This window comes from Gobio gobio (genome assembly GCF_949357685.1).
Source record: "Gobio gobio genome assembly, chromosome: 19".
In the NCBI taxonomy this organism is placed as follows: Eukaryota; Metazoa; Chordata; class Actinopteri; order Cypriniformes; family Gobionidae; genus Gobio; species Gobio gobio.
The window spans coordinates 13,763,710-13,780,430 of record NC_137112.1 but is presented as its reverse complement, the minus strand read 5'-3'; the positions used below and the strand labels follow the sequence as shown (position 1 = coordinate 13,780,430).

Sequence of the window (16,721 nt, the reverse complement as noted above, 5' to 3'; positions counted from 1 at the left end):
TTGGTTAATTGTTTGTTTTGAGTGATGGTTTTGCATTTTTGCTTTAATTAAAGAGTTTCTAGCCATCTATTAAAACTTTAATGCTCCATTCAAAGCTGTGAATTTAATGAAAGAAGCAGTGTTTCCATCCCATGTGTACAAGAGAACAAAATCATCATTTCCTGGGAAATTGGAAGATGGAAGTTGCTGTCGGGGAATAAACTGTGGCTCTTTTTTCCTCCATCTTAAACCCTTTTAGACCAAACGCAATAAACGCTGTCATGTTCTCTTGCATTCGGATGCTGGTGTTTGGGAACACATTCGTGTGAGACGCTTCTGAGAGAGAATTATACCAAATCATTCTGATGATGATGACAGACTTGACTCAGGCAATTCAGAACGATCAAACCAACATTTAAAATGCTGTGATGCGATTGGTCTGCTGGTTAGTCCAGCTATCCAATCACAGGCAAAGTCATGTGAGTTTTTAGTTGAGGGATTTATTCTGAAAAATGGGTTTCCATCATAGTTTATGCACATGTCTTCTTATCGGATAAAAAATGTGTAAACCTCAACTGAGTGCATTTTTGTTTTTGGGCATCTTTAAAATGTAAGCACATCTAGCATTTTTTATGCTCTATCCCCAAATGTGCATAAAAATAGGTGGATGGAAACCAATTTGTATGAAACTGGAGAAATTGGTCGCTTGAATTACATATTTCTGTAGGCCGTCCTGTAAGTTTGCTCTCCCTGACAAAAAGTCAATAGGATTTTTCTTTGGCTTTTTGATTATTGTTGAAAATAAACACGGTGACCAACAACAGTTTATGATGCTTACACGTTTTGTTAATCAAGATACTGTTTTCTTTAAGCATTTCCCAGAGCCATGTGATAAGCAGTGTTAAGAAATAAAGGGAATATCACTCACTTGGAGAAGCGCTCAGTGATGGCATTGCTCTTGCCACGACCCCCAACCAATGAGAGCTCTTTGGCTGTGATTCGTAAGGACTGTGTCGCCCACTGTTTCCTGCTAAATGGCCCCGCATCCATCTCTGGAAAACAGTAAAGCAGACATGAAACTCAAAACCAATTTATGGAACTGTAAACATGCAAAGGGTAACATTCAGAAATGTCAAACTATTGTAAAAAATGGTCGAATTAAAGGGATAGTTCACCCAAAAATGAAAATTCTGTCATTAATTACTTACCCTAATGTCGTTCCAAACCTGTAAGACTTTCGTTCATCTTCGGAACACAAATTAAGATATTTTTTATGAAATCTGAGAGCTTTCTGTCCCCTCCATAGACAGCAACGCAACTACCACTTTGACGCTTCAAAAAGTTCATAAAGAGATCGTGAAACTAACACATATGAATTGAGCAGTTTAGTCCAAATTTTGTGAAGAGACTCGATCACTTTATATGATGAACAGATTGAATTTAGGCTTTTATTCACATTTAAACTTTCATCAACTCACACATCAGTTGTGGTAAACAGAAGCTCAAGCATGTATGCTTGACGTGTGACAACCAATGAGGTCCATTCTCGTGTTACGCAGCAGGTTTGAGCTTCAGCAGAACCAATGAGGTTCATTCTCGTGTTACGCAGCAGGTTTGAGCTTCAGCAGAACCAATGAGGTTCATTCTCGTGTTACGCAGCACGTTTGAGCTTCAGCGAGAACCAATGAGGTTCATTCCCATGTTACGCAGCACGTTTGAGCTTCAGCAAGAGGTTTGTTCTCACACGTCAAGCAGGTTTTGTTGAGATTCTGTTTATGTTGGCTCATCAATGTTTTTATCGCATCATATAAAGCGATCAAGTCTCTTCAGAAAATGTGGGGCCAGATTTACTAACAGCTTGCGCCAGCGCAAACCCTCTTTTGGCATTAAAAACTACTGTCAGAATTTACTAAAGACATGCAGTGAAAAATTAGCGCTGAAAAAGCATGGGCAGGGTTATTTTTGCGGCTGATCTTATTGCATATGCATTTGAAGGAGTTTCCCTTTCAAGCGCTAATTTTAAGGGAGGAGAGTATTTAAATTAATCATTCAAGGTTATTTACTAAGCTTTGCGCTTGTCAATTTATTTACCGTTATTTACCGACCAAAAAAACACGCCATAAACCAACTAACTGGTAGATTGTGTTGGTCATTATGGAAATTATATGTGTTCATTAATTTGCATGTCGTCAATAGATCACACTCCAACTCCCATCTGCACTTTCCTCTCCCATCGGCGCTTTTTTGGAATTGCCCTCTCACACTAATTTGCCCTGTTTAGTAAACAGGGTCCCTAGACTGAGCCGTCAATTCATATGGATTAGTCACAATCTCTTTATGATTTTTTTCAAAGTAGTATTTGTGTTGCTGTCAATGCTCAGATTTCTGTCCCATGATCAAATGATAAAAAAAATAATAATTTGTGTCCCGAAGATGAACAAAAGTCTTATTTGTTTGGAACGACATGAGGGTGAGTAATTAATGGCAGAACTTTCATTTTTGGGTGAACTATCCCTTTAATAAACAGTGTTTAACATTTAAAACGTGTGTGACAACTTGCCCCATTAGAACACTGCTGCATGTTTCCATTAAAATCCAACTTGAATTTATGTATGAGTGTAGTTTTCCTGTAGCTATTTTTACTGTTCACTTGGTTAAAAAACATCGGCACTATCGGATAAAAAATGTGTAAACCTCAACTGAGTGCATTTTTGTTTTTGGGCATCTTTAAAATGTAAGCACATCTAGCATTTTTTATGCTCTATCCCCAAATGTGCATAAAAATAGGTGGATGGAAACCAATTTGTATGAAACTGGAGAAATTGGTCACTTGAATTACATATTTCTGTAGGCCGTCCTGTAAGTTTGCTCTCCCTGACAAAAAGTCAATAGGATTTTTCTTTGGCTTTTTGATTATTGTTGAAAATAAACACGGTGACCAACAAAAGTTTATGATGCCTACACGTTTTGTTAATCAAGATACTGTTTTCTTTAACCATTTCCCAGAGCCATGTGATAAGCAGTGTTAAGAAATAAAGTCTTATTTGTTTGGAACGACATGAGGGTGAGTAATTAATGGCAGAACTTTCATTTTTGGGTGAACTATCCCTTTAATAAACAGTGTTTAACATTTAAAATTATCATGATTTTATAAAATTATCCATTAGAACACTGCTGCATGTTTCCATTAAAATCCAACTTGAATTTATGTATGAGTGTGGTTTTACTGTAGCTATTTTTACTGTTCACTTGGTTAAAAAACACATATAAAATATGATGATATTGGAAGTGTAGTCTGGAGGACAGAATTATTCAGAAATGTACATATTGTACAAAACCAATGCCAAACCAATGCACCAAAATACATTAACTGGACCCCAGAGGAGGTTGTTTTGCAATTACAACCGGTAATTGATTAATTATAAAAAATGTTATACGGCTACTTCTCACATAAATTAATAATTGGACACACAATATAGTTTTTGTTGAAACATTTATTTTTTAGCTCACTGAACGCAACGCTTCCGCGAAGAAAACAGTTAACTTAGTTAACTGAATAAGTTACGTTCATTTAGAGTATATACGAACATTTAAAGGATAAAGTACAGTCATACCACTTTTTATAACTTACCACATAAATAATTATGGGGATAAGAGATATTGATATTGTTTTAAGATTAAACTGCTTTGAAATCTTACCTGTTTATTACTGTCGTATAATCAATTACAGTGAACAAAACTATCGTCTTAACAAAAAGATGAACACAGCAACAATATTACAGTACTACTATTAATAATCAAGTCGTCCGAATTAATTTTCAGTGCAAATATAAAGACGTAAAATCAAATGGCAGCAGTTGCGTTTGAATGAAACGAGCGCGAGTCCGTATAATACAAGAGACATGAAAGTTTCCGGATTGGCGGTATGTTATTCAAGGTTGCTATTGACGACGGTTCTTATTGGGCAAATAATACGCCTGAATGTAGCGACTGACCAATCAAAATCAAGGATTCCAGAGAGTATTACTGAACCATTAATTATCAGTGAAAGCAACACAGGGCTTATATCAACCCATATCCAAGTGGGTTTGAGGACCTTCCACTCAAAATTACTGAAAGAAATCATGAGGTTGTGCTTCAAATAATCCTGTTAGTTTGATTACTGAATGAGCTGTACATGCTCTATTTTTATCTGTCAGGGAACAAAATGCAATGCTTGATATTTCAATGTCAATCGGTGAATGCTTGATATTTTAATGTCAATCTGTGAATCTGTGAAGCTCTTCATCCTCTGTATCATTATGAAAAAGACAACAGACATTGTGCAGTTGTGGTCGGTTCTCCCATATTCTCCCCAAATCCTCATTCACAGCTCTTTCCTGTTTTTGTCAAATGACTTCAGGCTTTGGGTAGTCTAACCAGAATGAGGTGGTCAAGCTGGTTTTTCCAGGAAGCACAGGCTATATCTATATTCAAGCAACAAAGTACATTTTACTTATACAAATGTTATGCATGTTATGCATATAGTTCAGTACAAGGAAGGAAAAAGTTTATCACTAGATTTTCACGGTTTATCATAACATTTTTACCTTATCCAATCCAACATTTGCATTATGCATCAGATGGTGGCTCTGTCCAAAATAGTCCCCCACGCCCTTATATTGTGCACTACGGTGTCCAAAACCATAGTGGACATTTCAGGTAAACTGAGGGTGCTTTCACATTTGCTTCAACTGCTTGATCCGAACCAGAATTCGATTTCTCCCCCTCCCCCACTGTTCTCTGTTCACATTGTTTTAAAGAGGGTTTGCACATGACGTCACAGTCGGCTGGAGTGACTGCGGTTACCACCACTGAGTCGCAAAAAGACTGAGAGGCAGCGTTGGTTTACAGCATGAATGCCGCGAAAAACGCATAAAACCAGGCCCGGTGCCAGAGGGAGGGTCGGGGAGTCTTTGCCCCCCCATGGTAATCCCTGTGCCCCCTCCGGAGTCCAGTCCGAGGGAGACATACTTGATAATAGCGTGTGATTTTCTCACTCAAACCCCTGCCGCTGCTGCTTCTGCTACTGATTGCTTTTAGAGGGAAAAGCTGCCCAACACTGCTGGTCTAGGATTTGTTTCTTCCTAATAATAGCATATTATTAGCGAAAAAGAGTTGGCAAAATATCCAGTGCGTATCTGTATTTGCCCTTGTAAAATTATTCAATTTCCAACTTGTTTTCGCTTCGGTGAGTAATGTAGCCAATCACAGACATGTTTGTTGATTTCTTGAACGCAATGGCCAATCACAGGTGTTGAAGTTAGAATCCACTCACCACTGGAGTGTTTGTCCAGTGCTGAGTAATCCTCGCTAAGTGTAGACATTATGTAAATAAGAGATTCATTGTGTAGTCGCTTCACTGATTAAGATAATAAACCTGTGTGAGATCGTTCATTGAATGAGTGACAGCTTTTAGTGATTATAAAGGGAGCGCTCTATTTATGAGAGTATGTGTCTCGGCGATATATAAAAAAAATCAATAGGCCTATAATATATTCAGAATTTGAATAAAATGTTTGTTTTCCATTCTTGACATTCCTGGCTGCATTTCAATATCCATGGATCACTGGATCTTTGGTAAGTTCTAAGGAATACTATAATCGAGTCTAACCTTTAGTTTAAACTGATAATCGTTTGTTTTACTGGCATTTTACCCTATTAACTCCAGTCACCAGCAGCTCTTCTGCCACTCAGTCCGGCTGAGGGGGCGTGTTCTGGCGGGAAAGTGACGTCAATGCATACCCTCTATTTGAGGTCGAACCGCGGAATCCTTGTGTCATCAAACTGAAGCTGCCGACCCATTTTGCTAACGGCTATGAAAGAGAAGGTGCCAAAATGGATAGAGTTGCTCACATCACTTTTGTTGTTGTTCTTTTTTAAACCTTTGGTTTTGTTTCCAAAGCACCAACACTTAACGGCACTTAATTGTGTCTACTGCAGTTGACTTTCGCGATTGTGTTCATATCAGCAGTGAACCGAACCGGAGTTCACATGAACCTTACCCCACACCACATTCTTTTATGCATACTTTTGGTATGGTTCAAGGTTTTTGAAAAACAGCGTTTACATCATCAATAGAACCCGTGATGCCCAACAAAAACCACCCTCATCTCAAAATGTACTGTAATAACAAGTGTACAAACACTGCATGCTCGATGACTAAAATACCCATAATGCTTTGAAAGGATCTTGCTGAATGGATTTCCGCAAAGCCATCTGTGTGCACAAGGTGTTTTATTTACTCATGATGTTTATTGTGTGAGTCTTTTGGACATTACTAAACCCACTGGCAAGTAGCAACATGCCAAAACCTGTGTTCACGGGTGTTCAAGCTGTTGTTCTGGGAGATAACAAGTGCAGTACTCTACTATATCAAGGGTGACTGGGATGCAGTTGATGGGGCATTCTAGATGATTGTTACATAGCTTACTAGACAGACAAACAACACCTTTAGACTGAAAACTTAAGGAGTTGAAATCATATGGTCATATATCAGCTGTTATAATTTTTAAAGTGTCTTTTATAACTTTTAGCCCTCTAGAAGTTACTTTCAGAGGAACATTACAAGTTACTTTCAGAGGAACATTATTTTGGTCATTTTGTGGGTTAAGATTCGCTATTCAACTCCGCTGTTCTTGAGGCAAACCATTGTGCCCATGGTTATAAGTGATTGCCTTATCAGTGCAAAGGGGTGTAATGGTTCTCTGTAAAAAATCGAAGCATACCGTTCTCCGCCCACGGTTCGGCACGCACTTACAGCGTGGTTCATCCATTAACTGTATATGGATGTAGTGTCCGTGATGTCACCCGTAGGTTTCTGAAGAGCATTTTTTAAGTCCAAAGTGGGCGGAGCCGGCCTTTGCCATCTTGGCAGCGTGTCATCACTCCCAGAAAACCGAAAATGGGCAAAGAGGCGGGACATGGGCGGAGCTGAGGTGAAGTGATGGCTAACAGACAGCAGACAAACGGCAATCCACCTGTCACTCAAAGTGGCCACGCCCTTAATCATGCAGAATTTAGGCTTAATATCATTTAAACGGATGAGTTATAAAAAAATGCACAAAATTCCCCCACAGTTGTCATGAAGGGCAAAATTAATTATATAGACCAAAACCACTTTTTGTACCAGGCTGTAAACATATATTTTTTCTGCTTGTAAAGTTGGTCATTTTAACATGGGAGAGGTACAGATTTGACTCCCTTTTGGAGCCTGTCTCTAGTGGCCAGTCAATGAACTGCAGTTGAACTCACTTCTGTGTTGGATTCAAGAGAGACCGCAGGAGGTTGCCGCTTGGGTTCTTGAAAAGTTACAATCTTGAAAAGTTACCATCTCGGCCGCTGGCCACATCTCCGCCCACTTTAGGCTTCAAAACTGCTCTTCAGAAATCTACGGGTGATGTCACGGACACTAAGTCCATATTTGTTTACAGTCTATGGTTGTAATTTATGGTGAAAGTTAGCTCAAAACTGTGCATGCGTCGAACGCCTGTGTACGCATACGAATCAAAAGAAGTATGCAAGGTTGTGTGTTCGACTGTGCACATATTGATTCTCATTTGCTACATAAATCTACAACATTATAAAAAAAATTCCTTCTCCGGGAGCGCAGGTGAGACCTGAACAGCACACGTTGCTATCTGTGTTTAAACTAAACTCATTTAAAGGGTTAGTTCACACAGAAATGAAAATTAGCCCATGATTTACTCACCCTCAAGTCATCCTAGGTGTATGTGACATTCTTCTTTCAGGCGAATATAATCCGAGTTATATTAAAAATGTCCTGGCTCTTCCAAGCTTTATAATGGCAGTGACTTGATGGGTCATTTTCGAAGTCCATAAAAGTGCATCCATCCATCATATAACTGCTCCACACGGCTCCAAGGCCTTCTGAAGCGAAGTGGTGCGTTTGTGTAAGAAAAATATTCATATTTAAAACTTTATAGACTAAAATAACTAACTTCTGGCGGTCAGCGGTACGCAAGTCAATTTACGGCGAAAGAGTAACCCCTTGACCCTTGAACCCTTGATGCATGCGTATTGACCAAGCGGCAACCTCCCGCAGTTTCTCTTGAAGCCAATACGGAAGTGACTTAAACTGCAATCCATCGACTGGCCGCTAGGGACAGGCTCCAGAAGGGAGCAGAATCTCATTGAGCCCCATGTTAAAATGCCTAACTTTACAACAGAAAAAAACATGCTTACAGCCTGGTACAAATTGTGGTTTTGGTCTATACGGCTAATTTTGCCCTTCATGACAACTGTGAGGGGGGTGATTTTATTTTTATAAATTATTCGTTTACGTTATATAAAGCCTGATGCTGCGTTCACACCAAACGCGAATAGAGCGTCAAAACCGTGTCTACTGTGTAGTTTGACGCGTGAACATTTTGAATCCATTCACGCATCCGCGGCGAATTGGACGCGCGTAGAAATCGAGCATTGGAAGCGAAATAGACGCGCGTTCAAGGCGCTCCAGGAAAAATATGTCATAAAACACCACTCTGCCTCTTTTCATTTTCATAAAAAATATATTAATAACCACACAAATGTGGTCCAGGCAACTCCTACATTATCTATCTATCTATATATGTATATTTAAATATCCTTAAAAAATAAAGTTATGAAACTTCTCTTTGCCCTCAGTCAAAACGATTTGGCAGACAACAAATTATAGATTCATGACACCAAAGATTGCCCGTTAGATCCACACAAGACGAACCACTACAGGACATCAGAGCCAGCGGCAAACGTCAGAAGGACTGGCCAAGGAAAGGCTGCTCTCGCCGGGTTAATGAGCGCCGCTGATTGCCTGGATCTCTCAACTCCAAAAACGCAAGACTATTTTTTTAAAAATAGGCACTCTCTTTATAAATAAACCACAGATTTGAGTTTTAAAGCTACACTGCGTAACTTTTTTTGTTTATTCTTAGCGAAAAACACTTAGTTCTTTCAAAAATATATGTGCTCATTAATGTATATTTACTTCTTTCAAGTTATAAAGTATTCTCGTAAGTTTATAATATGCCATTGAAAATACATACGGGTAAGAGGTTCGAATGCGGGTCGCCATGTTGCCCCTCCATCTTGAAAGTACATTAGCCAAAGAGGGACATGCCCGTAAATTCAAGCTTCGCCTTTCGCGTTTTAACACTCGATGGCACCGTGTTGAAGGTGGACGAGGTCGAACTGGAAGCCATATTAATCTTGGACTAAATCGGCCACCGTAGGAGTTAAAACGAAATCGGAATTGAGAGGAAGAGAAACTAATATTCACTGGATGGTCATATACCTTTTAACCGCTAGATGGGGGAAAATATCACACAGTGTAGCTTTAAACAACTACATTCTCACCTGAAAAAGTCTTAAAACTACATTTTGTGACACAATAGTAGTATTTTAAAATTATGCAGGGTTTCTCATCACGTCACTTTACCACGTGACCGCAGCGAGCAGGCTCCTGATTGGTTAACACGGCGCGAATTGACGCCAAAGTTAAAAATTTTCAACTCGGGCGTCAGACGCGAATTCGCTTCAAACGTGTGAATGCACAAAAGCAACACTCGCGTGTAACACACGTATTGCGCAAGACACTTAATTCGCGTCCAATTTGCGTCATTCGTGTGAACTGGACGCGCGAATGAGGCGTATTCGCGTACTTCGCGCCGCGCGAAACGCGCCTTCTGCAACGCACGTCAACGCGCCTTTCCATTGACTTAACATTGAAATCACTCGCGCCAGACGCTCTATTCGCGTTTGGTGTGAACGCAGCATTAAAGTTCTGCATAATTAAGGGCGTGGCCACTTTGAGTGACAGGTGGATAGCCATTTATCTGCTGTCTGTTAGTCATTGCGTCACCTCAGCTCCACCCACGTCCCGCCTCTTTGCCCATTTTCTATTATCCGGGAGTGACGCGCGATGACGCGCTGACAGGATGGCAACGGCCAGCTCGTCCCTACTTTACGCTTCAAAACTGGTCTTCAGAATCCTATGGGTGACTTCACGGACACTACACCCATATTTTTTCACAGTCTATGGTATTGACGAATGCAGAAGCGCAGAGGATAGAGCAATACAAAACACCAGTCATGAATTAGAGTCTGAAACGAGAATTTTTTAAGAGAAATGGCGGAGGATCTTGATATAAGAGAAGAGGGGCTTAAGTTTGTTGCTCAGCCCTATCCGCGAGAGGCGTCAAAGCTTGCGATGCTCCTGTACATCGCGTCAGGGGTTACTCTTTTAGCGCAAGTCGACATGCCTACCGCTTTTTAATGGCCTATATAATATAATATAATGCCTACCAAATCTGTGACTCTAAAATCGTGATAAAAACGAAACCGTGAGAAATCTGAACCGTTAACTTACACCCCTATAGTGCGAATGTCACTTATGACATCAAAACTTTCCAATTTTCTTTTGAGCCACAGCTGTGCGGGCAAGTGCTCCGACATGTGGTGCGGTTGCACTTTGGGTGACCTGATTTTAAGTCCCGGCTCAAGGTCCTCTCCTGATCTGATTTCTCTTTCTCTTCTCCCATGATTTCCTGTCTGTCCTCCTACTGTCCTCTCTAAATAAAATATACCCAAAAATCTCCCTCACGCCAAAAAAATAAGCAAGCCAATAAATAATGGGAGAAGACGGATATCTGAAAAGATGCCTGTAGCTTATTTAGTTGACTCATTGAAAGCAGTTGTTGAGGTGCAATCATTGCATATCAGAAAGTTTAAAAAGGTGGAAACTAAACTATTATAACTTGGCTTGCATTATATTTTGTATACTGACATTGTTACCTAGAGAAACATTGCTTTTGCTTCAAGCTACTACGATAAATTCTATATTTAGCCTGCAGGATGCAATAACACACAGACAAATTCATTGAGTGAACGGTAATGGTTACATAATCACAGCGGATATTAACAGAGACTTTGACCTGAGAGGTGCAACTGACTAACCCTAACCTCAGATATCAACGCATTTGATAATAAATATGAATAGTTTTCAGAACAATAAATATTAGAAAACAGGATTAATGCATAGAAAACTATGTATATGTGACATGCAATTACTAAAAAAATATGTGCATGCAATTTTCTTTCTCTAACATGAAAGTGATTCATCTAAATGTACCTTGTAGTGTTTTGTCCTGCTGTTAATATCTGCAAGTGTCCTGATATTCTGTAGTCTGAACGTTTTCTTTGTGATTTTTTTTCTTTGTGATTCTATGTCTGACTTTCCTGGCTTCTCGGCAGTGAAAATACTTTCCAGTCTCACTCACTTGCTCAGTCTGAAAACAATGGCCAAGAAAAGCATCAAATAAAAGTCCAGCAAAAAAAGAAGAAGAAAAAAGTCATTTTTATCATCACAAAACATACCAGAGAAAAAGACAGAAAGAGGATTGTTTATTGAGTTACTAAACAGACTCAATGATTATAAAAAATAATCATCACTTATGTCCATACACAACTTTTTAAAAAGGTTATTTTTAGTCTCAAACATACTGCATATCAGATGGTCAGGTTTCCTGCAAACGTTGACCTTTGATCGTTCACTTTGACAAACACCCTCAGTAATGATTGACATAACCAAAGCAAAGACCTAAACATTGAATCACCAAAAACACAACAAGTATGATGGTAATATGATGCCATGTGCATCGAATGGTAACCAGGATGGAACAAACAAAATATCCTACAAATTCACTTCGTCGAACACGCCATAAACAATTAATTGTGTAACTCTAAAGGGGTAGTTCACCCAAAGTATGAATCGGATTCTGTCAATCTGTCGTATATGCAGGTGTCCGTGTTACAGTGTGATCATGCATTTAGGTACTTTGTAATAATAATTAACTATACATGTACTTACTATATGGTTAGGATTGGGGTTTGGTTTAGAGTTAGTTGCATGTAATTATGCATAATTCATAGTTATACTACTTGTAAAAATGTGTAACAATGACATAAAGTGTTACAGTTCCAAACCCATAAGACTCCTTAACATCTTTGAAACACAAATGAAGAAAATTTGAATGACTCTTAAGAGATTTCTGTCCCTCCACACAACTAAAATGAAGAGACACCATTTCGGTTGAGCTTCTGTGTTGACCATATTTGATGTGCTCTGCTGATCAATGGTCACGTGAATTAAAGCCTATTTTAAATCTGCTCATCTATTAAAGTGGTCGCGTCTCTTCAGAACACTTGGATTAAATCAAGTCTTGTTTATATTTATGATGTCTTTATGTACTTTGTGCTTGCATGGACTTTCAATGGATGAACAAAAATGATGAAAAAAGCTTTTTTAAAGATTTTAAAAAAGCTGTAAATTTACAGTGTCGCTTTTACACGTTACAAGTTGTTACTGTAGTAATAAATTATGCATAATTACATGCAGCTAATCCTAAACCAAAGCCCTATAGTAAATACATGTAGTTACTTAATAGTACTCATTACTTAAATGTATAACTACACTGTGATACGGACACTTTAAAATAAAGTGTAACCAAAATATCTTCATTTGTGTTTCGAAGGTGCACAGAAATCTTCTGTTTCCAACGACATGAACTATCCCTTAAATCTACCCTTAAACCTATCCCTACCTTTAAACTTACTTCTAACCTGTTTCCCAAAGTTAATAACAGCAAATGTACACAATAAGTAGCCTACATTTTATAACATGTTTAATCATCAAAAGTAAGTAAGTAGTAGTTAAAGACACTGTAAACCCGAATAAGTTGGCAAAACTCAAAAAACTGAGTTGCCTCAATTTTTGATGTTAATATCTTTTTATGTTTAAGTAAGCAGAACTTGCAGATTTTTATTTTGTAATCATACATTTTAATTGCTCTGAATATTTGAGTAAGCTAATTCATATAATTAACTTAAAATTATCATGTAAAGTCATATTTTTTGTAGTGGAAACTTGACTAGCTTTAACTAGCTAATTCAATAAATGCTACCTTGCTAATTGGTTACACATTGGTAGCATTAGCATAGCATTTGCTGAATAAGGACAGCAATATAATAGATTTAACATAAATCTGTTCTCAAACTAAGCTCATGCTCCACTCGTCACATGATGGAAACCCTTCAAATAAACCCATCATAACAGAAACTCTTCTAAACTAGCATAACAAAACATTAAACACTACTAAATCTCACACTTAACATTAATCTTGCACAAAAAAAACCCCCACAATATAACACTTAATCTTGGCATTTACTGTCCCTTTTGGGTGTCCTGGCAAAGCATGCTGGGAGATAGAAATCCCAGCCCAGTTTCGTTTAAATTTAAGTTACAAGTTCATAGAACTCAAAACAATGAAACTATTCAAATTTAATTAAAATTAGTCAGTTATGAGAACTCAAAAGAAAAAGAAAGTTCTAAATACTCATGAAAGTTAATTAATTTAAGTTGGCTCTACTCAAACCAATTCATTATTTTACAGTGTAATACAGGATCTAATTAACTGACTGTTTTTAATATAGTAAAGCTGATAAAGTAGACGGACATGCAACAACTGTCAGATTACTTTTACGTTTTGAATATTCTACACACACAAACATTCAATGATTTCAAACACAAATATCAAGGACTTTTGATTTACAAACCAATCATTTGTTAGACCATTCGATGGAGATAAAAAATAAATAAATTACAAAAAACTTTTCATGGCAAATTTGACGTGAATGTGAAAGTGAAATAACCTTGGTAAATCAATCATTGATATGATCTTATGATGTGCAGTCATATATGCAGTCTTATATGTTGTTCAAATGTTCATAAAAAATAGTCATATCTAGACAATATTTTGAAAACAATAGCCTTTTTGTCTTGTCAAAACATGTGCAGGATTGTCTGTTCAGTTTTATGACACCATAGGACATGTCATTCTGATCTGAACACAAAGACTTCCTTCTTCCTAAGAAGGTCTGGTGGTCAAACTGGATCTTCACCTGAGTAGGTGAGCGCCGGCTAACAAAAACAGCTTCTAAACTCCCTTTTTAACCACTTCATCTGCTTGTTAAATGCTAAATTATGTGCTTGAACCAAAAGTATAATGACAAATGTTTAAATATACTGCCTCTTTCGTCCTTGAAATACTAAATTTGAGAAGCTCACCCACATTCATCACAGGTCAACGAGGAAAGACTCACCTCTATAATTCAAAATCAGATCCTCCTATCTTCAAAGGTTTCGGACTTCAATGTCTTTTCTTAATCCAGCCAGCAAATTTCGATTATGAACAATCCCTACAGAATTTCAATGTGTCACCTGATTCTGGAGAAAACTCTGTGATATGTGACACTCCTTGTGCTTGTGTAGGAGTTTGTCCCATGTGACTTTACAAAGGGCGGAGTTTGGAGGAACGTCCACCAGGACTGGTGGAACTGTCATCATGTGACAATACGCACCAGTGAACCCAGGCATTGTATGTCACCTGGCAGGTGTGTTTTGAATGTGTGTGCGTGTGCGCGCACTTCTGCTATTCTTGAGTATCTACTTTCCTGTTGTTCTTGGCAAATGAGTTAACTGAACAAGTCAGGTCAAACAGTAGCTTCAGAGATGACTGACTCTTTCTGTGTGTGAAGTGTACACACTTATACATTGCGAGTAAAGGGCGGAAATGCACTGGTCTTTTGTTGCTTTCAAATCAATGTATTAAGACTACTACAAAAACTAAAAGCAATTTACCAATCCATATTTTAAAACCATCCACTGCTCAGAAACCTTTACTTAGATTATGTCAGAATACACCTCCTCATTTAAGTGATGTTTGATTAGGCATCACTATTAACATTGCTTCTATAGTGTGGGTTTTGCTCAAATCCATAATTCAAAGATTTTTAACTATAGCGCACAACTTATACCATTTGTGTTACTGTTTTTTTTGTGTGTTTTTTTTTTTGGCAGACAAGACTTAAATTGAAGAAGGGACTCCTCTTCTGTCTAATAAACATCAGGTTGCAAAAAAGCATAATGCCTGCTAACGCTGCGGTACACATGGAAAGAGACAAGAGGCCATTTTTTTGGATGTCAATGGAGGAGAGGCTTCACTTCACTGAATAAACCGCTTTTGTGAGGAAATAGCTTATCATTTATAGGGCTCCTTTAATGCTCTTTTCACAAGATGTAATATAATATCCCCAGAATGTATCTGTGAAGTTTCAGCTCAAAATACCCCACAGATAATTTATTATAGGATGTTTTGAAAGCCCATATTTGGGTGGCAGAAAAAGGTTTTCCTGTGTGCCTCTTTAAATGCAAAAATCAGCTGCTGCTCCCCGCCCCCTTTACAGCTTGCGCTAGTTTGGATAAACAACAGCTGGAGTGTGGAGAACCTCACACAGCGAGAGGAATTTGCAAAGATGGATCAAAATACGAACTGTTTAACCAACCTTATATTCAGAACATGCAAGTACCACACGTTATATTTTGTGAATGTGCTTGTTAGGACCATTGTCTCTGTATTCACAGAGATCAGAGCTATGTCATTCGTTTTATTTTTTAGACGTAATACAAGTGCGCTTCTGAATTGTACAGGTGGTGAACATTTTCAGGTTAAAAATAACAAGCTCTGGTCTCTGTGAATACAGTAAGAGATAATGGTAGCTTTAGCCACATTAGCACAGGCCATTTGCAAACACTCATTATAAAGTGCGGTACTTGCGTGTTCTGGATATGAAGTTGGATCACGAAGAGTTGTTATTGATCCATCTTTGAGAAGCAACTTTTGTGCAAATCCTGCGTTTACTGACCCTCGTTTGCAAAGTAGTGCAGTGTACAATGATTTACACAAACATATGAATTTAGCTCATTCCCTTCACAAATTAAATTAATCCACTGCATCCTCAGTGGCTCAGATGCCGGGAGTTTATTATTACAGCCAAAAACAGAACAGTTATAATGTTAGATGAGACATGTTATGACTAGCTGCTCTACCGAGGGTATCAACATGGTGGACTGTGTAACAGAAATAACATGAGCAATTTCTGTAAAATAAAATATCTCCCTTTGCTTTGAACTTTGAGTGTCGTAACTTTGCAGATGTTGTTTATGCTCAAACAGCAACATTACACACAAAATAAAGTTAAAAAAGGCAAACCATAATCAAGGACCCCTTTAATGAATCGACACCGCATTGGCTGATCTTCAACATGTTTGCGCTTAAACATTCGTTTTGGATTGAGTTTACACCAAAACAAAAAACTGGTTTATAAGAGAAGTGATTCAGTTTACAACACTCATTCATTTCTATATGGTATCCGCAAACTGTGACTGACTGTCGCACAACTGAACGAAATTCAATGGCGTCAAGGCTGTAATTTGATTGGTTACCAAGGCACACATGATCCAAGTAAGCCATTACTCTTTCTCCATTGGTAGAGCTATGGATTATCTCCCAATAATAAGACCATGACTGTTTCTCAATATGTGTTTTAAGTAGGGATGCACCAAAATGAAAATTCTTGGCCGAAACCGAAAACCGAAAAAGAGGAAACCAAGGCCGAAAACCGAAACACCGAAAGAAATTATGCCAATTATTAGTACCATTGCATTTATGGCTATGACTGTGTACTAACTTTACTAAAATCAAGGCATTGCAATTGCATACATTAATATTAAAGTTTCAAAGAATAAATCAATTACAAGTTATGCCAATATTTATTTAGCACATTGCAACAATGCACAGTATAAAATA

At 38.1% G+C, this 16,721-nt stretch overlaps 1 protein-coding gene across 2 annotated transcripts in view; it reads right to left on the bottom strand.

Moving 5' to 3' along the window:
- lima1b (LIM domain and actin binding 1b) overlaps window positions 1–14,359 on the bottom strand; it is a 53,033-nt gene extending 38,674 nt beyond the window's left edge. For both annotated transcript variants that reach the window (XM_079844463.1, XM_079844464.1), the window contains exons 1-2: window positions 14,176–14,359; window positions 908–1,031 (exon numbers count right to left, since the gene is read on the bottom strand). In XM_079844463.1, the coding sequence (XP_079700589.1) occupies window positions 908–1,029 (122 nt within the window). In that variant the 5' untranslated portion in view covers window positions 1,030–1,031; window positions 14,176–14,359. The remainder of the gene's footprint in view (window positions 1–907; window positions 1,032–14,175) is intronic.
- Window positions 14,360–16,721: the final 2,362 nt, after the last annotated feature.